General features: G+C 32.9%; 2 protein-coding genes across 6 annotated transcripts; one reads left to right on the forward strand and one right to left on the reverse strand.

The window, feature by feature from the left end:
• The first annotated feature begins 2,132 nt into the window (after positions 1-2,132).
• Positions 2,133-4,093, forward strand: LOC118051897 (large ribosomal subunit protein eL36y). Its single transcript, XM_035062668.2, has 4 exons — positions 2,133-2,235; positions 3,105-3,209; positions 3,573-3,772; positions 3,897-4,093. Exons 2-4 carry the CDS (start codon positions 3,108-3,110, stop codon positions 3,925-3,927), a joined length of 333 nt encoding a protein of 110 aa, XP_034918559.1. The 5' UTR covers positions 2,133-2,235; positions 3,105-3,107; the 3' UTR covers positions 3,928-4,093.
• A 1,921-nt stretch (positions 4,094-6,014) lies between these two features.
• LOC118051795 (protein SCAR3) lies at positions 6,015-16,668 on the reverse strand. Of its 5 annotated transcripts, none has more exons than XM_035062514.2 (10): positions 16,196-16,668; positions 15,390-15,553; positions 14,795-14,918; positions 14,549-14,681; positions 14,143-14,210; positions 11,642-14,060; positions 11,426-11,530; positions 7,212-7,257; positions 6,602-6,709; positions 6,015-6,501 (listed from the first exon to the last, which is right to left on the reverse strand). In XM_035062514.2, exons 1-10 carry the CDS (start codon positions 16,351-16,353, stop codon positions 6,488-6,490), a joined length of 3,339 nt encoding a protein of 1,112 aa, XP_034918405.1. In that variant the 5' UTR covers positions 16,354-16,668; the 3' UTR covers positions 6,015-6,487. The 5 variants fall into 5 exon arrangements, with proteins under 5 accessions (XP_034918405.1, XP_034918409.1, XP_034918408.1 ...); XM_035062518.2 differs by having other exon boundaries at positions 15,390-15,503; positions 16,196-16,336; XM_035062517.2 differs by having other exon boundaries at positions 15,390-15,542; positions 16,196-16,315.
• Positions 16,669-23,068: the final 6,400 nt, after the last annotated feature.

Consider the following 23,068-nt stretch of genomic DNA (forward strand, 5'->3'; position numbering starts at 1 on the left):
TGGGATGGGTGCATAAATCATGGTAAATTATCAGTCGTTACACAAATATTTACCATTAAGTAAGAGCATGGGCTGAGTGAGGTTGATTACAATAGAATTGTCAAATGTGTGAGAAGCTGGATCGTCTGGTAGACCTAACAAAAATCAGGTTTACAATATCTCAAACACTACAACCAAGAATATGCAAACAAGGCATAGTATATTGATCATTGGTTCCTTACAATCGGGTTCGAGCTCTCAATATTCGATCATCTAGGTGATTGTATGATAACAAGTTAAAGCTCAAACGACCCAACTTAGTGCTGAGATGGCCCAACTTAAGTCTGAGATGGCTAAACTTAGATGATTATACAAGGAGCTGTTATTGAGCCTTGATGATATATGTGGTCTACCTCATCACCCACCTAGTCTTGGAAAAGATCCACCTCTACCTCCTCATCCTCCTTCAGTTTCGATCCAATAGTTAAATTATATTAAATAATGTATTTTTAAATTAATAATAAAATTTTGGTTTTTTATTTTAGTTTTATTTCTTTTAATTTCTTATATATTTTTTTAAAAATTTAAAATATCTAATACCATACTGATAGGAATTATTGAAGGACTTTTGAGTCACCAATGAAATGATCAATAAAATAAGTATCTCAAAAATTTTAGGAAGTTGAAAAAAAATTACAAGACTTTGCCATTGACAATTACAGATGGAATGATTGACAAAATAATTCACTCAAAAAATTCTAGAGAATTAGACAAAAATTACATAACTGTACAATTGACAATTACAAATAGAATTACCGATGAATTAAATCCCTCATAAAGTTCCAAAAAATTTACAGGACTTTCCATTGACAGAATGCTAATCTCAATGAGTTAATTTCATTGGTAATATAAATTCAATCATTGATGAAATTACCAATAATTTATTTTATTTATAATATGTCATACTCATTGATAGAATTACTAACAAACTGATGTAAGTAATTATTTTTAATTTGATGTGTTTTTGCCATCAATAAATTTATCGGTAATTATATTATTAACAAAATAAAAATAATCCATGATATATTTTTCAATGACCACCTATCTTTTTTTCCGATAGAATTAATATTTAAATACTGAAAATTCCGTCAATATTATATATGGTTGTGAAAGTCATCATTTCTGCCTAATTTTTTGCACTCAATCACTTATTTGACTTTATAAAGTGACACTCTCACTTATAAGTTATTTATATTCACTTGTATAATCAATCTCACCATCTCCTTTTTCATCAAAACTTAACTAATCTACTCATGAACTTATTTGACATGCCTTGATCCAAAAAAAGAAAGGTTAATCATTTTCCACCAAGCCTTTAATTCCATTCCCGTTGGAATAATAATGTCTCCCAAGCTATAGGTAGTGATAAACTGTCCAGACGCGTGGGGCGAGAGGGACCCCTTTAGACTAGAAAAAAAAGTGAAAAGAAAAAATAAGGACTCGCCACCGATTATTCATTTTCTAGGTGTGATTAGCCACCTAATTAATCTCTATTAATTTTAATAAATACCCAACATTTATTATAATCAATGAATTGATGTCTACATGACCAGGAATTAGATTTTCAAAGTTAACTTGTGTTCAAAAAAGGTATCAACACATCTAGAACATTCGTTTTAAAAAATGGTTGTCTATAATTAAAAATTTTCTTTGATACCTAGAGCTTAAAAATTCAAAATACTACTCTTCTAGCTTCTATAAGGTTTTAATATGACCCTAATTATTTTTTGAATTTGGTGTACGGGTTTTCTCTCTCGATATTTAAGTTTTTTTTCTCGATATTATTGCATTTTTGGGATTTGAGAGGAAACAGTTATAGAGAAAATAGAGAAAATAAAATAAATATGAAAAAAGTGAGATTTTCACAAGTTATCTAGTAGTAAAAAGAAAAATGAAAACTTCATCAAATTATCCAACTATAGCGGTAGAAGCAGCGCCTTGAAGAATCTTATACGGGCAAGAATATAAATTATGAATATATTAATTTTAACTGGGCTTGGGCTAGTTGTTTGTTGAAACGGTTAAGCCCATATATGAAAAGAACTATAAAAGTGGGTTAGGCCCATTTATGAATAAAGAAACACACACAAAAATGGGCCAGCCCTGTACAAAACCAACGCCAACCCTAAAACCCTAATTCAAACATCCGTTCCGCCTCACATTCGTCGCTGCAGCAACATTCACTCTGAGACTGAGGTGCTTCAACCCTCTCTCTCTTTTGATCTCTTTTTCATGTTTCTATGCTTTGATGTGCTTAAAGACGTAAATGTGCGTGTATATATTTTCTAAGCATTTTTTTTTTTTTTTGTATAAAATGGAAACGAAACTTCGTTCTGTTTATTGCTGATGAGCCTGTTATTTGTTGAATCGGAGCCTTTTGGGTTTAGTTTTGAAAACCCATTCAGGTTCTCTGTAGTGACTGCTTATAAGTTCAATTTTGCGTATTTGGGTCATTTGTAATGGCTGTATCAGCACCATATAAACTTGACGTAGAGAGGGGTCCTGGTTGTCTGTCTATGATTTAATTTGATGAAAAACCATTTCATTTGTAGAGCTCAATCAGAATGATTATCAATACTTTTTTTCTTTCTATTTCTCATATTTTATGGCGTTCTATTTTGGGGTTTTGAGGGGTTGTGGATTTAGGCGTTCGGCTGTTTTCAAAATAGGTGTAACATTTTTAAGGTAGTAATTAAAGTCACGAAGTCTTAACCGAGGACTCTGACGGTTGGATGGAAACTTGGGACGTGGCAGGACTCAATACTGTGATTGGAGATTTTCTCTTTGTGGAATGTGGATGCATGCTTTTATGCTAATATTTGGTTTGCTATTTCATATGTATAACCAAATATTTTGAACTGTTTGTCTATGGTCTAATTGTTCTCTAGTTTGAAAATGCGTAATGTTCTGCTGTTGTCTGCAGTATAAATTGTTATTGGGAAGGTTTTTGGTTCATAGTTGTGTCAGATACTGATTACAAATATTTCAGAGATTTCGTTATTGTCATGCTGGTTTGATTGTTTACCATAAGGTGTTTGATATTAAGTTCATATTTTCTTTTTTAGGCAATGGCTCCCAAACAGCCAAATACTGGCCTCTTTGTGGGATTGAACAAGGGTCACATTGTGACCAAGAAGGAGCTAGCTCCGCGACCTTCTGATCGCAAAGGAGTAAGTTATTTCACCAAGCTTCACCGAGATTGCTTTTTCATATTTATGTTCTGGTCTTGCTATTTCTTATTAACTCCAGTATTTGTTTTATCTAATTTTGGAGGTGTATTATATTTTATTTCTTGTATTGAGTGTAAGACTGAATTTTTGTGTGATACTGTTTGAATGCATTAGTAGTTTTGTCATTTTTTTGCTTATAATTGTGTTCCTGTCCGTCCTTGGATTTGTCTTTGGAACATAAGATGTACATTTGGGCATTATAATAATTACAGTGTGCTTAATGAGACAATTGTTTTTCATATTGCTTTTGCATAAAGTGGCTGGTTATGATACTGTCTCTTCTTATGCTTGTCTGGAGTGCAGAAAACCAGCAAAAGAGTGCAATTTGTTAGGAGTTTGATCAGGGAAGTTGCTGGTTTTGCACCTTATGAGAAGAGGATCACTGAGCTTCTCAAGGTTGGCAAGGACAAGCGTGCTTTGAAGGTAGCTAAAAGAAAGCTGGGCACGCACAAGAGGGCTAAGAGGAAGCGTGAGGAGATGTCTAATGTTCTCCGCAAGATGAGGTACATTTTAGGGATCTAAGATCGTTGCTTGCTTTCAATATATTGGTAAATTCACTTGAAATCCAAGCTTTTATGCTGGCTGGAAAAGGCTTCTTATTTTCTTTTGGTGTATTTTTACCGGCAGGGCTGCTGGAGGTGGTGAGAAGAAGAAGTGAGGCATGTGGTAGGTTTGTCTGCGATCTCCTCAATGCTATTTTAGATTCTAAGTAGTTGGAGGGAGGCTTTTGTTATGTTCTGTTCAGATAGCATCTTTTATTTTAATTTTCTATAAATTGTTTATGTTTTATATATGAATTAAATTTTATGGGCCCCTTTCCTGAATCTCAATGTGTCTTAGCTTACTAGTTATCCCAATAAAATTAAAAAAGGGGAAAAATAGGCACAATCTTATGTCAGTGAAGCTTCGAAATGAAAAAAAGGAAATTTTGCATTTGAAATTTACACCATGTAGCAAGCCTTGCTAATAATCGAGTCACCAAAACTCTTTTTTATAAGAAAAAAATAAAAGTAACAAAAAGTTTCACTCTACAAGATGCACGTGATCTATTTCTTTCCAATGCCTGCAGCATCTATTTATGTTTTTCAAAAAACGGAAACCCATTTACTTCCCTATAGTTTGGTTGACTTCAGAATTTAATGTCAAAATGCTATATTTTGATATATCTAGATTTAGTATTGTTTTATTTTGATATTTTATAGTTTGAAATATTTCATAATTCTTAAAAAAAAAAAATTGATGACACCCTAGCGATCATTAAGCAGCTAACTTTCTGCTTTCTCTTGTATATATATTTTCATGTTGTTTTTGTTCATTCTTACATGAGGTAAAAAAAAAATGCTAAATAATTAAAAATAACAAATTTACATGTGCTTCAGGAAAAAATTGAAATTTTCAAACCTCCAAAATAATGCAAGGATGTCATCATGTTAGTAATGTTAGTAATACTTATTAAACACATGTACATACGCACCTGACCATCGGAAAATAAAAATATTCATGGATTTAGTGGGTTGTATTTTGACTTATAATTATATCTATCTCAACTTTTGATATTTTATAAAATATAAACATGCAGGTTTTTTTTTTTTTTTTTTTTTTCTTGGACCCGAGTGGGTCATATATATCAAATTAAGCTAAAATTTTTATAAATATTACATGCGGGTTGGACATATTAATTCCATTATTATTTAAGATCTTGAAAAAATATCAGGTTACAAAAGAGCATCAATTATACGGGTAGGAGACAAAATTGATAAGTAATTAAGTATATGAAGTTTGAAGAAAAAAATTGAATGGAAAGAGATTGAACGAATGAAAGGTAGCTTTGAGTGAAGAAAAGAGGGAAAAATATTGAAAGAGAGAAGGAAAAATATTATTTATGCTAAGGACTAGTGTTCCTTCCATTACGTTATACGAGTTGGGTTGGTTTGAGTAGTTAAAAATTCTAACACTCGTTATATCTATGAAATATTTCATTCTATGAGCTAATCTGAACGCCAACTAAAAAAAGAATGTTTTCCAATATCATCATGAAAGGCATCAGCATTTGATTGCTAGGAAATACCTCATACATCACTCAAAGAGCACAAAAACACTCCACATATTGGCGCGTGTATTACATGTGTCAACTACTTTTAATTTTTAAATTTATTTTATATTTATTAAAATATCAAATTGTCCCTCAAACAACTTGATTATAACTAAAAAATATAATGTAGAAATACAAAAAAACCCCTTAAATGTCAATTTTTTTTTTTCTTTCTAGAATAATTTAGTCATTATATAGTGTTTAAAAATATTAAAAGATCAATTTGCCCACTAATAATTCAAATGAAGACTAATTGGTCTTGAAAAAAAAGAAAAAACCCATATTACCCCCAATTGCCAGTTTATTGATTTTTTTGTTGAAAATGATAAGAACTTCGTTACACTGTTTTATATCTTCAGAGAAACACCGAGTTCCTTAGGGTTTTTGTTAATTTAGACGATCCCTTCAATCATAAAGAGATGAAAGATTGGATAATTTGCATACCAAAGAAGCCAGTTCAATCTGATTATTCCCAAAATGTTGTTTTTTTCGATCGGCAAGTTTACAACCATGTTCCCAGCTCCGACAATAAACTGGTCTGGTGTGTTAGGATACGCGTCAGCAAGTCCAAGAAAAGAGCAGAATAGATGGGAGACAATTCCTGGTCCCATGGAAAATAAACGGTATGTACAGCGATCGCCATTGCAAGCAAATGCCAAATGATAAAAAGTAGGAAACCTAACCTTTCGGAGCTCTCTTATTCTGGCATCATGCATGCATAATCGATGCCCTGGGAAGAAAGATACATCATAAGAAGACCTAGTAGCCTATCCCATGTTTTATACATTCAATCCTAACTACAAAATTACTGCAAATATCCGCAATAAGCACTACAAAAAAACCGCTAGAAATTAATTACACGATGAATCTGGGATTATTCACATATACTTAACATGATAATATGACATCACTCCAGGTTAACCAACTCAAAATCACAAGAGAATTTCTTCTTATGAACCTGCACAGCTTCCAAGATGATAAAGTGGGTCCAATTATCAACATATCTTCAAAGTGATCAACCCAACAGCTTCAGTAATTCAGAAATAAGAGATTTTGTTTCTGACGAACTTGCACAACCACCTAAATTAATCAAGTGTCACTCCAGGTATCATCATCTTCCCCATCATCACTCGCAACAGCCTGGCATGTTTTTCAGTTTTAATTTGCTGATGTTAACCAGAACAAGAGAAACAAATTTAACCAAAGGGAGGGTGAAAAGGAAGAGAGAAAAATTGAATACCTGGCGGATTGCGTTTGCTTTCTCCAAAATAGCACTGACTTTGTTGCTCGCAGTGGGGCCTGAGGAGAGAGTAGGCTTTGCTGTTGCGGTGCGTCTCAGATTGAATGACTGCAGTGGAACAATAAAGGATAAAGGGAAAACTCGTGACTGCTAGAACTCATAATTTTCTCATCACACAGCAACTAGTAAGTACATAACTCGGTGAAATTCAATGAAGCCCTTACCTTTCATTTCCATCACAAGTCACAACTATCAATCTCCTACTCATCTTGGAAGTTCTTTTCTTTTCTGGTTAACAGTAATGATATTAAAGGATATTTACTAAATTTGGTACCGAGCTTGTATGGTGGGGATGAAAGTTGAAGTTGAGAATGTGGGTAGAAATTTTCATGCTACATTGAGATGGATGGATTAGACATGATTCTTGAAGAAATGTTAGGTGAACAATACAGGTGATGAGCTAGACAAGTGCTTCTTTTTGAATGTTGGTAGGGAGAAAGGTTGTTTGATCCTAGTTTCTCATTAGCAGAATCCATTTTGCAATTTATGAGAATGTTATAGAGATTCATCAAAGAAATTATGGATCAGCATTAAGCTAAATGATACGAACCTCTTGAACACACGATCAAGCAACCCACATATAAAGACAACAATTCCTAAAAAATCAAGTAAATCAAGTTTGAAATAAGTGTGACATAAAAATAACTTATATTTAGACATCAACACTATTGGAAACAGAAACCTCCACTCAACGGATATTGATTCGCGAATGAAAAGTATAAGGATAACGACATGAAGTCAGTTGTTTTTTAATAAGTCATTTTTCAGTTCTTTAAAGAACCAAGGAAGAGAGAATATCTCACCAACATACACGAAAAGTACGGCAAACAAGAAATTTTATTAATATGAATTGTATATTTACATGTGTAGTTATGCCTTTATTTATATTGAAACAAACCCTAATAGACCCCTAAGTAGGACTTATATGATGCCCACTTACAATTAAACCCAAATAATATAAATAAACCATATACTAAGAAGAAAATAATAATAATAATAACAACAACAATAATAAATCTGAATTTAATATCCTAAACATGATAGGATCAGATTTACCGCCCTTTATAAATCCCATATAAGTTAGGAGTATCACACGTGTGTGGCGTTGCGACGATCTTTCACCCTCAAGGTATATTGTCTATCTACCTGGCAAAAAATAGAAAAGACAAGGAATTCTTATCTTTTATCAGTGAAAAGTGGAATGAGAGTCGCCACCTAGTATTTTGGTCACTAGGAACTTTAACTAGTCTCAGACATTGAGTATGGGGATTGGTTACGTAAAGAGAAGGTATGAGCACACCAAATACACCCTACTTAAGGTAAGCTATATGTTTTATTGTCTGATATATGCTATGATTTTATCGTATTTCTAATTGTTGGTTTGTCTACAGTTTAAAAAAAGTTCTCCTTAATAAGAAGATCCTTACCTTATCGAATAAAACCTAATTGTCCTAACGTCAATAAAAGAACTACCTTTTTAATATTAGGAATACGTTTTACTTATAAATTCATAATCCATGATACTAAAACAAAACATAATATTTTTTTTGGATTTTTTTGAAATATTAACTAAGTTCTCATGACTTTAATAAACTGGTTATTAGAGCCAAAATGCATGCTAAAATATTTTTTTGATTTTTCTTTGTTGTATGAAATACGATATGAATTTTTTTGAGAGACTTGGTCGTATGCATGAAAACAAAAATATTTTTTTTTTTTTTCAATGTTTTGATGAAAATCGAGTATTTTAATACCGAATTTATATTTTTACGATATAAAAATACAAACCAATATTAAGCTAAATTCAATGGAAAAATACGCAGGAAAATCACAAATTTCCAAAAAAAAAAAATTGAAAATGTTTTTTGGACTGGGCCCAACCCAGTCTAGTCATTTTGGGCCAAGTCAACGCCGTTCGGCCCAGTAAACAAAAAGCAAACAGTGGAGAGACTCTCCACTGTTCATTTTGCAGAACAGTGGAGGTCACAGTGCCGAAGGAGAAGGAGGAGACTTACCTGGCGGTGGGGCACCATCGTTCACAATGGCAGGAGGTGCTTCCACCGACGGAGAGAAAGAGACCAAAGAGATATTACAGTTCTTATCTTCTTCTCTGTCTCTCTTCTGTTTTTCAGGTTTACCTTCTCTTATGTGCTTCCTTTCTTTTGCTTTCTGTTTTGTTTTCTAGCTATGGCGGTTCGACTGGTAACTCATAATGTTGGTGGTAGTGGCAAACTAGGGGGAGCTGCTTGGCCGGTGGTTCTTCTTCCTTTCTCAGCATTTTCCGTATTTCTCTTTCGTTTGGTTTCTAATCTTCTCCTTCTCTGTTTCTCTCTTCCTTAAATCTAAAAACTTCTCTTATCTGTTATGTCGTCTTCCCTCTGTCTTTCGTTTTCCTTCTCTTTGGTTTAAAAAACAATCTCCTTGTTTCAACCCGTCCTCACCTTTCCCCCCTATTTCTGCTTCTTTCTCCTTTTGTTCATCACTGCAAACCTCCTTTATTTTCTTCTGGTTCTTTTTCTTTTTCAGTTCGTTCACTCCTCTATCTGTTTTCGTTCTTCTCCTCACTTCTCTCTCTCCATCCGCCCCCCTTTTTGCTCATCTCTCATGTCGATATTTATAGGGAAAAACTAGGGAGAGAGGTCTACTACGCCTATCTAGTCACGGGACAGGGGTAGGGGGTGGCTAGGCGGCCACTGGACAATTGTCTTAAGGCCGCCCGCAGGGCTTGTGCCCTATGCATTTTCATCTGGTGGTAAGTGAGGGGCATAGGTTTTGTTAGGGTTTGGGCAAGTAGGAAGAAAGCGGGAATAAACCCCTTCTTCCCCTACCTCTATGTGTGCAGGGGAAGAAGGAGAACGATGTCATTCTAAACAACACTATTTTAAAGTTTTTTTTTTTTTTAGGTTGGAAAAAAAATTGAATTTGGGGAATAACCCAAAAATAAGCAAGGAGAATCAAATATGAAGAATAAAATAATTATTTCCATACACCGTAAGGATTCAACATTAATATGAAGTTCATACCATACATGAAAACTATGTTGTTGCCCATTAAATATCTTTGCAAGACTAGAAAATTTCAAAAATCAACTACCATATCCTTGTAGAAAAAGAATACTAGCCAAATAGGAAGTCCACAAGTAAAAAGAAAGTTAATAACAAAATTCATATGGTCTCTGTTGACTGGTATTGCGATGCCTTCCTGAACTTCGATTGACTTAGAATTTTAACCCGAGGTAGGATATGTCAGGAGACTCCACGTAAAATTTCAGCCTGATCCAACAATAAGATTGGAAATTATAATTGTTGCCGTGAAACTAGATTGTTGCGCATTTTATATCAGAATTCGAATCTGATTGTTTTTTTTGTTGCTCAGATCGTATCATTCCCTCTCTTTTCAAGATGAAACGTCCTCGAATCATTGGAGGATTTTCTGATGTAAAATTTTAGCCTCTTTTTGAAACCTTTGGAGTTCTTTTCTTACCATCAATCAAAGTTGTTGGCGACGATTGTTAGCAAGAAAAAAAACTTCATTTGTTATTTACTTCCTTTTGACTTGTAGACTTCCTATTTGGCTGGGATTCTTTTCTTAAAAGAATATGTGGCAGCTGGTTTTGAGAATTTCCTAGTCTTGCAAGGATATTTAATGGGCAACAACATAGTTTTCATGTGTGGTATGAACTCTATATTAATGTGGAATCCTTATGGTGTATGAAAACAATTATTTTATCCTTATTATAATAGGAATCTATCATTAAATAAGTTTTCCAAGTCAGCTAATAATACTTTGCAAACAAAAAAAATTAAAGAGGAAGCAAATTCAGATTTGATTCTCCTAGCTTATATGAGGACTTTGAAAGGGCAACAAATTTGATCCTATTATATTTAGGATATTAAATTCAGATTTATTATTGTTATTATTATTTTCTTCTTAATTTAGGATTTATTTATATTATTTGGATTTAATTTGTAGGTAGACATCATATAAATCTACATAAGAGTTCATCAGGGTTTGTTTCAGTCTAGAGTCGGTATAAATAAAGGCATAACCAGACATGTAAGTTAGATAATTCAGATTAATTAAACTTTTTGTTTGCCACGCTATTTTTGCGTGTTAATGAGATACTCTCCCTTCCTTGGTTCTCTAAAGAACTAAAAACGACTTATTAAAAAAAAACTGATTTCGTGACGTCATTTTTATTCTTCTCATTCGCGAATCAATATTCACTAGGTGAGGGCTTCCAGTTCCAATAGTGTTAGTGCCTAAGTACAAGTTATTTTTGTATCACTCCTATAAAACCTGATTTACTTGACTTTCCGGGATTAGTGTCTTTGCGTGTGGGTTACTTGACCACGTGTTCAAGAGGTTCGCATCACTAAATAAATATTATGTCATCATATCATAGCTTATAGGTGGCCAAGTTTCATTCAGTTTTATCTCCGAGAACACAAATATACATCCTGAGCTTTTGGTTCTTAACATGCACTAAGGTCATCTAAGAATTAACATATGCAGTCCTTCAGTTGTCATACAAGTGGTCATTAACAACGTGCAAGATTTGTTAAGTTGAGATTCAATACTCAAATAATGCAGGTAGCCAGCCATACTGTTTTCTGAAAATATATTGAAGCTATCAGTAACTAATCTCTCTTTTTTTCCGCCTTATCATTTTAATTTCATCTCACATGCTATAATTCAATTCACAATGCTTGGATTACAGGAGCAGCCAAACAACAGCGAAGGAAAAAAATAGGCTAAACTCACTTTGGTTCTGATTTGATGCAAGAAATCTTCCTTTTCATCTATATCCTTGCCTTTTGCAGATTGATTAGCTTCTTTCTGGCAATTGAACTCCTGCTGTTCCTGTTGCTGCAGACACAGAATCCCATGGCAAAGATTTAGTTCATGTTCCTTGTCGTGATAAAATGAAATAGATTGAAGCCAGCAAATAGATATACTATTGTATGAATGTCATTATACCTTGCTTTTAGGTTTAAATGCAATAGTATCCTCTTTCTTTTTCTGTTCAACAGCTGGGGCAGGCTTAGGTTGCTGGGGCACAGTAGATTCCAAAGGTTTTGTATCAAATGCATGTTCATGAGCTTTGGATAGAGCATGTTGTTTGCCTTCTGATATATCAGAGTGGGGCTTTGAAACTCGCCAATGAACTGGAGGAAGAGGTGGTGGCAATGGGGTGGAATCGTTAAGATACTCCAACTCTAGTTGATTCCTTTGAACTAAATTATCCCTTGTTTTTCCATTCAGTACAGGGTTCATGGCATCAAAAGATGGCAGATCCAATGAAGCAGATAGATACAGATCTGCACCATTCTCAGTATACATGCTTGGAAGTCCCATGTCAACGCAAATACCATTATTGCCAGCTTCCCCAAGCTGTGGTGAGCTTGAAAAAGATTCACCTGGAAATATTCTGCGCGAAGCATCATACAGCTCATGGTCCTTGCTTTCAGGAGACTCATCAGATTCCCACTGCTCAGAATGTGATTCAGAGTCATGGCTAAGACAATCATCAGACATATAAGGAGATGATCTACAGAATGTATCATCATCAGATTCAGAACCCACATGGCGCAGTGGAATAGCAGCCTCCGGAATCAATTGAAATGATGGAAACATGTCTCTAATGCTTGCATTACCGTGGTTCCCATCAGGAATCTTTAGTTTCAGTTTTGAATCCTCAAAGCCATTGATACGGTGGAAAGATATATTCATATGTTCCATTGGTGGTGAAGACATAAGTGCATCATTAGAATATTTACTTCCAAACTGCTCATTGCATGCTTTCTCTGGAGTTGCTTGATGTGTAACTTCATTTCGCCAGCTCTGCTGCTCTAATGTACTAGTTCTCAGTAACCTAGTTGGTTCACATTCACCATCATGGACCAATGACATCTTTCTACTAAAATCATTAACAAGTAACCTATGTCCAAATTCATGCCTTTGTGATGAATTTTCATCATTATCCTGACTGGACTCAATAGGCATCACTTTGGAGTCTGAATCATGCTGCAACTCATTTCCTGGTGTTACTGCAGTGGTAATTTTCTGTCCATCCTCGTAACTATGACTATAGTTATTTCCATGATGAAAAATATCACCAGGTTTTTCTACTTTGGTCCCTTGATCCTCCTGCAATGACGTGGAGCCTTTGGAACTTGGAACCCTTTCCATGTTTCCTGCATCCTTGATCAATCTTCCAGGTCCTCCTCCATCATTGCTTGACATGGAAGTGTGATTTGGAGGCAGCCCTGCCTCACCTTCACTTCTGGTCACATAATCTGAACTCGTGGCATTTGATACAGCAAAATCTGGAGGCTTTGAAGGCTCAAGTCCTAAAAGGCCACCATTTGTCCAGAATGCCGTAGAATGAACACTGGAAAAATCAGCCTGGGATTCTTGAGACCTGTTGGAGCTTCTTATGGATTTATTGCTCAATGGTTCTTGTACATTTAAAATTGAGGTTGCAGAGACAGAAGATGATGGATCACTAACAAATTCTACTTTTGAATTATCAATGGCATCAGCACTTGTAGAAAATTCGATGCCTGGTGAACTGTCTAACTTGGAAGATTTTCCAGAAATATGATATTCCTGTTCATGGGCAAAACTCTTTGAGGAAACTGAGTTGGGTGATTCACGGGGAATGTTTTCATTCAAGGAAGCGGATAAGGTACGAGATTCATATTCAGATAGATGATGGTCTGAAATATGTGCTGTTACCTTGTGTATTGTCTCCTCTACTTCATTGTCAACATTGGAGGAAAATTGCTCAACTTCATGTTTTGTTTGGCAATCACTATCATTTTCAGATTCTGACTCAATGGTGTTCAATGCATCCATGAAATCATCTGGTTCGCTTTCAACCTCATCGAGCTGGCTGTTACTAGAGCTTGATTTTGGAGTATTTGCATCATCAAGAACAATATTTAGAGGATTAGGATTTTTAAGATTGGCAGTCAATCGGTCCTGTGTATCTAGGTCAGACTCTGCAGCATGCATTTCTGAAACTTCATCGCAATGTTGACCTCTAGGCTCTACTATTTCTGCCTTTTCATCCCAAGTAACACAAGAAGAACTAAGGGCAGCAATCTGCTCTGGTGAAGAACTGTTATCTGCAATGTCGGGTTGTCCATCAGGAAAAACTGAACCATGAACATCATTGTGCTTCATGAAACTTGAAGAGAATTCCTTCAGTCCATCTTCTTCAGCTCGCACAGAGGAATTTAGTTGGAACACACATTCTACATACCCAGAACCAGTTCTTGAATCAAAAGAATCTGAAGGATCACCCGCGTCATATTTTAATGTCATGTCAATTGTAGAGGCCGTTTGAGAAGGAGAGGTCTGTCCATTAATAGTTGGAGTAGTAAACTGCATTCTGCAGAGCCAAATACGATGTACACATTAATTTCATCAAACTGCACATGGCAGCACTAGCTCCCTTTGTAAAGATGCAATACCTGCCACTATGATTTGACATTGATGCATGATGGGCCGAGTCTCTGTTCCTTTGTGATGAATGTTTTTTCTGTCCATTTTGACATTAATCAGTAAAATTAGAGGGTGGAAAAATAGGGTTCGAGCAAGTATTTAAATTAAGTATACGCTGCGGGAGGAGTAAATAAATTAAGATCTCACTGAAAATCTAAGTAGTCCATATAATGAGCAAGTATGCTTGCACTTCAACTAGAAAAGTTTGGAGGAACGTGTGACTGACTATATGTGGTGGATAAGTTTAAACAGTTTCCCCATTGCTTGTGATTATAGAGAAAACTAGTTGACTAAATAAAATCAAGGCTATATCACAAGATCAAAAGAAAGAATCACTTCTCACAATAGTTGAAATTTGTTACAGAAGTAAAATACCTTGGTTTCCCTAGCTCTCTTGTCTTTTGGAACTTTCACAGCATCTGGTTCAGTGGCATTACTAGATGCTCTCCTAAAGAAGGTCGGATCTGAATATCTCTTTAAACAAGACCCTGGCCCACCAGTGTCAAATCTGAATGTGAAACCAAAAGGATTTAGTATCTAGGATCAAACTGCTTCATCATTCAAACAAACCAATCAATTCCCTCAGGAGACTGAGGAGAGAGGAATGAAGAATGAGCGTACTTGTCTAGCAAGTGCAAACGTGGAGGATCACGACATTCTTCATAGGAATCCATAATGAATCGTGGCAGGTCATTGTTGATGAAATGATTTTGTTCATTTTGAATACAAGGGTGCCACTCAGAACCTGCAAGGTAGCTGATTTTTGTCAGCATTTGAATAACTAGATATTAATGCAAAAATAACAGCAATAGCAACTTGATTGCGGCTTATGGGATGAAGTAAGCTACCAAAAACAACTTGAGCATCAACAAAAGAATGAAGGGAAATGGAGCTTTTCTAACATCTACGAGTTTTTCATATGCTCTGAAAACTTGTGCCAATAGATGTACATATTTATTGAATCCCAAAGTACTAGAAACCATCGAAGTTTTCTGGACAGATAATGATCCAAACTGGTGATTAGCTTCTAAACTCTAATTGTCAAGGTTGTAACTGCTTTGCTAAGGTAATAGTGAACAGTGAAAAAAGATATGATAACTGAACAGGCTTCAGCCAAGAGAAAGCCAGAGTATGCTAGATTGATTCAAACCAGAAAGTAACGGGAGAGGCTAAATAAAAATAGAGCATGGCATTTATATCAGGTAACGAGCCATACCAGCTGTGTACGCAAAATGTATATGACTTGTTTGGGAAAGCACCACCTTTTCAAGAGGAGGGAGTGCAGCTTCAATGTTTTGCACACGAACCATCAATTTGTGACTTCTAGAAGCTGTAGACATCACTTGCTCTTGTAAGCCATGGAAAACCTCTGCTGCAAATCTAGAAGCAGGTCAAATATGCTGTTTCAATCAATACCTTCTGATAGTCAACAATGCACACCAATAGTCTAATACATGAGAAAACTATATTAATGTTTAGTTAGATCAGCCATTTATTTGAGATTTTGTAGCCAAAATTAAATCAACCCTCACAGTCTCTGTGAAATCCTTTATCTATGACAATATAGTGCTTGATATAAACACATAAAAGCCATCAGAACAAGGATCTAACTGGAAAGACAATTGTACTCCTTGGGATGAAAAATACTCATAGGAAAACAAACCTAAAATCGTACTTGCACTACGGATATGGGACAGCCAAATAGCCTACAGCAGTCCCTTTCGCGTGTGAAAAAGTATTATGAATATCCAATGTTAAGGCGATCGATATATAATGTAATTTTAACAAAAAAAACCTCCATCCAGTAGCATGATAGATTAAGAATCACTAAATGATTGCTCATTTCATTAAATTAAGAATGAAACCTCCAAAGCAATTAAGCAGGTCAATCACCAATTCTTCATTGTTTGGTTGAATTTAATAGTACAGTTACCTGTTTTAAGAACATATCACTCAAATATCTTTTTGAGAAGAAAGAACAAAAAACAGCAACTGAACAAAAAGAAGAAAAAAGGTACAAACTCGGCAAGATCGCCTAGTTGACGCAAGATCCCAACCAAAGCAGCAGCAGCAACAGCATCAAGCACGGCTTTTGGATCTTCTTCACGGTTTGCTTCTCTGCACTGCTCACCCTGTCCTAACCTCAACTCATTTCTCACTTCAAACCGAACCAAAGGCATTCTTCTTCTTATTATTATTAGTATTATTCTTGTTCTCTCCTCTCACTCCCTCAAATTAAAGATTCTCCTCCACTACTAACTGATACAGCAGCAGTATTAGTATTGGTAGTTAAGTGTTCAGATTGAATGAATGAATGCATGAAGGAAGGAAGGGGTGGGTGAGGAAGAAAGGAGCAGCTTAACTGCCAGAGATGAACAAACACACACTGGCCTTTTATGTTAATTTATTTGAATTTTCAGAGCTAAGCTAAAAGGATTGGAGAGAGAGAGAGAGAGAGAGAGAGAGAGAGAGAGAGAGAGGAGCGAACAGGGAGGTAGGGAGGGAGGGATTACAAAACATTGCCACCTCTACAATCCATTTGTTTTCTTACTCAAAACCGAGACAAACAAATATCATTTTCTGTACAGGGAGACTGCGCGTCCAAATACTGGATTGGCCTTCGTTTTTTTATTTATTGACGTGGCTGTCCTCGGTAAATGTGCGTGTGAGAGAGGATTATTTCTTATGCTTCTCGACTTCTCCGAAGGTGGCGGGGAGGAGGGGCGTTAGACAACGTGGCTCCCATTAATTCCTTGGATTTTTCCTTTCTTTATTATTATTTTTTGGTTAAATAACAAAGGGTTATTTTCTCGAAAACGGGTTAAGATGGTAATTTGCAGTGGTAAATATTTGAATATACAAATATATGATGGGTACCCCTTGTTGTTATGGTGTATTGATTACAAAATTAAAGTGAAGTATCGCTGTCTCTTCATGAATTTCATTTCCCATGTGTTTGAAATTGCATTTAGTTTTTTTTTTTTAATTTAAATTTTATTATCATTTAAAATTATTTTTTATATTTTCAGATAATTTTAATATACTAATATTAAAAATATTTTTTAAAAAAATAAAAAAATATATATTATTTTAATATATTTTAAAATAAAAAATATTTTAAAAAAATTACAAGTAAATTATGTTTCACTCAATATTTGCTGAAACAAATGCTGACAATGACAGAAAAACTGAACGAGAGCAATATCAGAGTTATTAACATGTTTAACAGACTTGGAGTGAAACAGAATTTATGAAGAGAAAGCGATATTTCTATGTGGGTCCTCACCTGCTCACTTTGAGCTGTTTGTTTTTATAGTTACAACCATATTTTGTCATTTAAAAAAAAAAAGTTGTTTGAAGTTAAATTATTTTAGTGTTTTTTTTTATTATTTTATTTTATTAATATATAAAAAAAATTATATATATTTTTTAAAATAAAACATTTTAAAAAATAACAACCTCAACACTACTGGTCACTATCTTATTTGGTCCCTGTCACTATCTTACTTGGTTAACAATTGTCAATGCTTGTTTTGTTTTGGATTTAGTTCCAGAAACATTTATTCTCTGGATATAATTAGTCAGCATGCTTATGTATTGTTAGGGGATAATTTTTAAAATCTTTTTTATTTAATTTTATGATAATTAAAATTGATTTTTATAACAAAGAAAAAGATTTAAATTCTAAAAAAATAATGGCACAATTGGATTTTTTTAAATAATTTTATTTATAGTGTATTTTATTAAAAAAAACACAATTTAAAAAAAGAGTCATTTAAAAAGAGTTCATGTGGTGAGGCCTAAAAAGATGGGCTTATATGCCTAGCTCGAACTAAAAAAGACCACAGCATGCTTGGCTTTCTTTTTCTTAAAAATAGAAATGAAAGACTTACATCCGCTAAAGTTGTTTTTTATAGGACAAATGACATATTTGTAGCCTTATACGGATGTCATATCATTTGTTAGTGTATTCTCCAACTATCTAAGTTTAGAGACCACCAAAACTCATTTTTTCAACTTGTTTTCACCTTTAATATAGCCAAAAACAAAATCATAGAAACTTCAATACATTCATTTATAACCCCTTAACATGCTCTAATCGATCTAAAAATTTAAAATCAAATCTAATAAAAAAAAATTATTTTGAGCTATATTCTATTTTTTTTTTTGGCAAGATTAAAGTCCCAAATTAAACTCTCATTTATAATACAAGCTCATCTACACTAAAACTATCCTTTTGTGGCTATAATATGGTGGTTTGGAGCCTTATTAGAGAAATTTAAATTTAAATTTAAAATATAAAATTATTTTGATACATTTCCGAGCTAAAAGTCTTTGTTTCTCCTTCCTATTTTTGACAACTTTCCCTCTCCTCTCTTAATTACCAAAAAATGAAATATGAAACAAATGAAATTTTAAAGTAAAATATAAAATTTTAAAATCATAAAGATAAACTTAAGGGACGAAACTGAAGTTTTTCACATGAAAAGGTCTCTATTTTTTTTGTTTATTTTAGCCCTTATTCTTTTTGTAAACCCTGAGAAAAATTAAGAATAATATAATATAAATTATGGTGTAATAAAATGAAATAAGAAAATAAATAGAATAAATGGGGAAAGAAGAGTTAAAAAAAAAAGGGAGAATTTTATGGTTGAATATGAACATCTTTTCAAAACAAAAAATGGTCTATTTATTTTAAGAAATAACTAGACTGATTTAATAAAATGAACGAACCGTTTTTTAAAACGATCATACTATTTTGGCTATTGTCCCTATAAAAACTTGATGGTGCAGCCAAGAAAGGAAAATAGTGTTTTCTCTTCTTCTTCTTTCCTATCACCTTGAGGGGTTAGAGAAGCGATGGCTAGGAGTGAAAAGAGAAGATTTTGAGAGAGAGAGAGAAAAAAAAAACATATTCACATTTTAAATTAAGAAAGATCAAAGTAAGGGTTTCAGAGAGATTTGAAGGAAAATAATAAAGGTGAAGGAAACTATGGTTATTCTTGTATTTCAAACTTGAATTAACATGTAACTTCGATAACAAACTCATCTCAAATGATCAATTTAATTGATTTTGTGTTATGTGAAATACAGGGCATGCTAGTGTGGCTAGTTAACTTGTTGTTTTTATGATTGCTTTTATGTTTGTTAACATGAAAAATGGATAGGTATTAATCTAATTAAAATAAATGATGTTTTAATCATGACTTTTGTATCAGAAATTGTGATAGAAATATGGGGGAAATGCAAATGAATGATGAATGGAACCAATTGGATTACATTAGCTTGTGATAAGTATGAAATTATAAAGAAGCAATGAAGAAAAACATAGAGTTTTAAAGGGCATACTGGATCGGCCAAGAGAGAACAAGTTAGCATATAATCAAATTTTGTTTGCTTAAGAAAATTACGAGAGATTAATGCATAGGTTACATGGGAAATTAATTTAGTTATGTTATATAAAATAAGTAAATTTTGTATATGGTAGTGAACTAGAATGTTTAGAAAAGTTATTGTATTTAGAGGAAAAGATTGTTGTAAAGTGCTTGATTTCTCATGTAAAGGAAGAATCTTTTAAAAATTAAATATAAATCATGATATAAAATAGTGACTAATATTCATGAAGATCAAGTTACAAATGGCTAAAGTAGAAAATTCTAAAAACTATTTAAAAAATTATTTTGGGGGGAAAGACTTAAATGAACTTAAATTCACATTATAGGCAAGTTATTAAGTTTTGTCTCTAAACCTGAAGGAAATGGTTGTATTTATAGCATCAATATGACAACATAGTTAGAGATGACATCAAATTGAACAAAACACAAAAAATATTTTGAGTTAGATTTGAAAGATTGAAGCTTTTTGGTGTTAGAAATAAAAGTGAATATACAATGAAAGATAGAGGGAAAGATGAAAATTATGAGATTGGTGGCTAGACCAGCTAGGATTGTGTAATTTTTGCTCTTCATGTTAAAATTATTCTCAAGCATATTTTTTTAGTAGTTTTATTTGTTTAAATCAAAATGATTACCAAGTGAAGGGAAAGAAAGAAAAAATTGGTGTGATTTAGCCACTATAATGTCCAAAACTTTTCATGAAGGAGATAAAAGATGGCAGAGAGAAGAGATTTAGTGGCTAATTTTTTTTTAATTTGATTGAAAAGTTGTAATATTTATTATAAAGGCTCCTATTATTAACTGAAATATAATGACAATTCTATAAATAATATAATATTTGTTTTATTGATTTTATTTTAACGTGCCAGTGTGAGTATATAAAGTGTTGTGAATTTATAAACTCCAAGATATAAAATGTGATTTTATAAAGAACAGGTAAAGTGAAAAAATAAATAAACTAAAAGAGTTTTTTTTTTTTTTAATTATCCCAATATAATAAAATAATTACAAGTAAATATATTAAAATTATATTGTTTATACTGTGTCAATAATTTACTATATCATAAATTAAATGTCATACAATATAGGAAAGAAATTAAATACTATGATCATAGTACTTTCTATATGTATAGAGAATTTTTGAATATCTCATTGCTATTTTAAAATAGTTGAAAACATAATAAAATAATATAGAGAATTTGTCAAAAAATCTTATCAATTTTAAAAATTTGAGCCGGAAGATATTAAGATATAATTTATATTATTTTTTTATTATTTTATTTTTTTTAAATTCACAACTATCTTGTACTTAATTATTTAATTTTGGTTAGAAAAAAAAGTTGTAAAATTTAAACTTATGATTTTTTAGTATAAAAAAATTATCTCAATTTAAATATTTAAGTTATTAAGTAAAGTATTGTGATATATATTATTCTAAAAAGAAAATAAGAACTTTTGTGAGGGTTGATTACGAATGGTAACCATAATTAAGTCCGTTCACGCTAAGATATGATTAGGAACCTTATCTTATGGTCATTTACTTGTATCTTGCTTTGCTCCTTTTTCTTCCATGTAAATTCACACTTAAATTCCACCATTTCCCTGTCATCAATCATCAATCGAAAACGAAACATAAGCGAAAAATGAAAACCATTTTTATTTTTATTTTTACAGAAAACCATTTTCTAGAAAAGATCTTCTCCTTTTCTTTCCTTTGAAGTCCAGAAAAATAAGGCTTGATCTTCAAAATTATCCATTTTTTATTTCTTTGACTTTGAATGCTATATATAGACCAAAACCCTAACAAAGACGCTACGTTAAATAATCTCATGCTAGCAAAGATAGAAGAGTGGATGATAGATGCACATAGTTTCTTATCCATTAAATTAACAATAAGTTGAGCGATTTTTGTCGGCTCAGTAGAGTTGACTAGTGATATGCTAGGATTTTAGTGCAGGTTAAAATCTTAGATAAGCTCTCATACACAGCATCCAATTGTCTACTAGGCGCATGCTATTATTAATTTAAGAAATTTGATGGATTTTAGAGATGTTTGTAAGGATGGTAACAATTATGGTTTAAAATATTTATTTTTAAAAAATATATTAAAATAAGTTTTTTTTAATCTTTAACGAGATAAAAATTAGTTATGAGGTGGTGTCGGATGGAAATTTTAGGGTTTTTTTTTTCTGGAAAAGATTAGTTGACAGCATGCTGTCAACCAAAAGTGTTGAGGAAAAAAAACAGAGAGATCTCATCTCCCCCCTCTAATTAATGAGATTTAAGTTAATTAAATAATGGATGGGAGACCAAGTACATTATTAAATCAGAAAACACGCGTGCTGCCATGATAGCTAGTGTCTCCAGTCATCGTGTGATTAAATAATGTCTTTAGACATCTACTTTCCTTTAATCAAGCCTGTCTGACCATTTCTACAGTATACAAGTTCATGGGGCAAGCTAACCATACAAGATGATAGTTGATATAGTTATATGCAGAGATGACAGCAAGTATTCTGCAAGTTGAGTTTTGATACTATTCATATTTATACTCTAATTAAAAATTATTATTTATATATGACTCATTTTCTAGGGTATAGATTTTGGATATTTATAACCAATTTCGTTGAGATTTAGATACCCATTACTTAAACATGCATTTTTTTCCTTCAAAAAAATAGGGTGAAAAGTTCACTTTGATCCACCTACTTTTCAGATTATAAACTTTTGATCTCTCAAGATTTTAAAATTTTAATTTTTCCAAACTTGATTTGTTTTTTCAGTTCTTAGTTTGAGATAAGAGAGGGAGTGACCAAATTTTAATGGAAGAGAGAGAAAGTCTTAACTGATACTAATTTTAGCAATGAAAAAAAAATCAATTTTGGTGTTCACAGGTTCTATTTGATAAGGAAAGTTTGACCTATATTTTCTTTGTCCTTATCCTTGCTTAAAATGGTAGATCCAAGCTCGAGAATCTTTGGGTTATCTGAGGCCATTAAGGGTTTATCAAGGCGTTTAAGAGATCTAAGCTCAAGAATCTTTGGGTTATCTGAGGCTATTAAGGATTTATCAAGGCGTTTAAGATGCTTTCTAAGTGTTTTGAATTAAAAAAAAAAAGGGAATATAATAAAAAATAAAGAGGCTTGGCACATTGGCTAGGCGAGTAGGTCCATACCCATGCCTGACTTGTTTTGTTTTATATTTTATATATATTTTTATATTTTCTCTACATTTTACACTTCAGTTTATTGAACTAAAAAATATTTTGAAATTTTATTTTATTGGGTACCATTGAAATCCCATTTTTTTATTTAATGAAATCATAGCCTTTTATATATATTAGTAAGTGCTTTTTTTTTTTTTTGTATAACCCTTCACAATTATTTCTACAACTAATTAAAAAACTCTTTAAAGAAAATTTAGATGAGTGAAGAAAGTACTTTAATGTCACTATATGTTGAATATATGCTGAAAAGGAAGGCAATTGTATATGTTTCAC

This window comes from Populus alba, chromosome 11, assembly GCF_005239225.2.
Source record: "Populus alba chromosome 11, ASM523922v2, whole genome shotgun sequence".
NCBI lineage: Eukaryota > Viridiplantae > Streptophyta > Magnoliopsida > Malpighiales > Salicaceae > Populus > Populus alba.

Bases quoted from the DNA above. Each gene is read 5' to 3' on its own strand.
- LOC118051897 (XM_035062668.2), top strand. From the start codon at position 3,108: ATGGCTCCCAAACAGCCAAATACTGGCCTCTTTGTGGGATTGAACAAG. The intron at 3,210-3,572 runs GTAAGTTATTTC...TCTGGAGTGCAG, and splicing joins GACCTTCTGATCGCAAAGGA to AAAACCAGCAAAAGAGTGCA. The intron at 3,773-3,896 runs GTACATTTTAGG...TTTTACCGGCAG, and splicing joins AATGTTCTCCGCAAGATGAG to GGCTGCTGGAGGTGGTGAGA.
- LOC118051795 (XM_035062514.2), bottom strand. From the start codon at position 16,353: ATGCCTTTGGTTCGGTTTGAAGTGAGAAATGAGTTGAGGTTAGGACAG. The intron at 14,211-14,548 runs GTATTTTACTTC...CAAAATGGACAG, and splicing joins AGAGAGCTAGGGAAACCAAG to AAAAAACATTCATCACAAAG. The intron at 11,531-11,641 runs GTATAATGACAT...CTGTGTCTGCAG, and splicing joins CATTTAAACCTAAAAGCAAG to CAACAGGAACAGCAGGAGTT.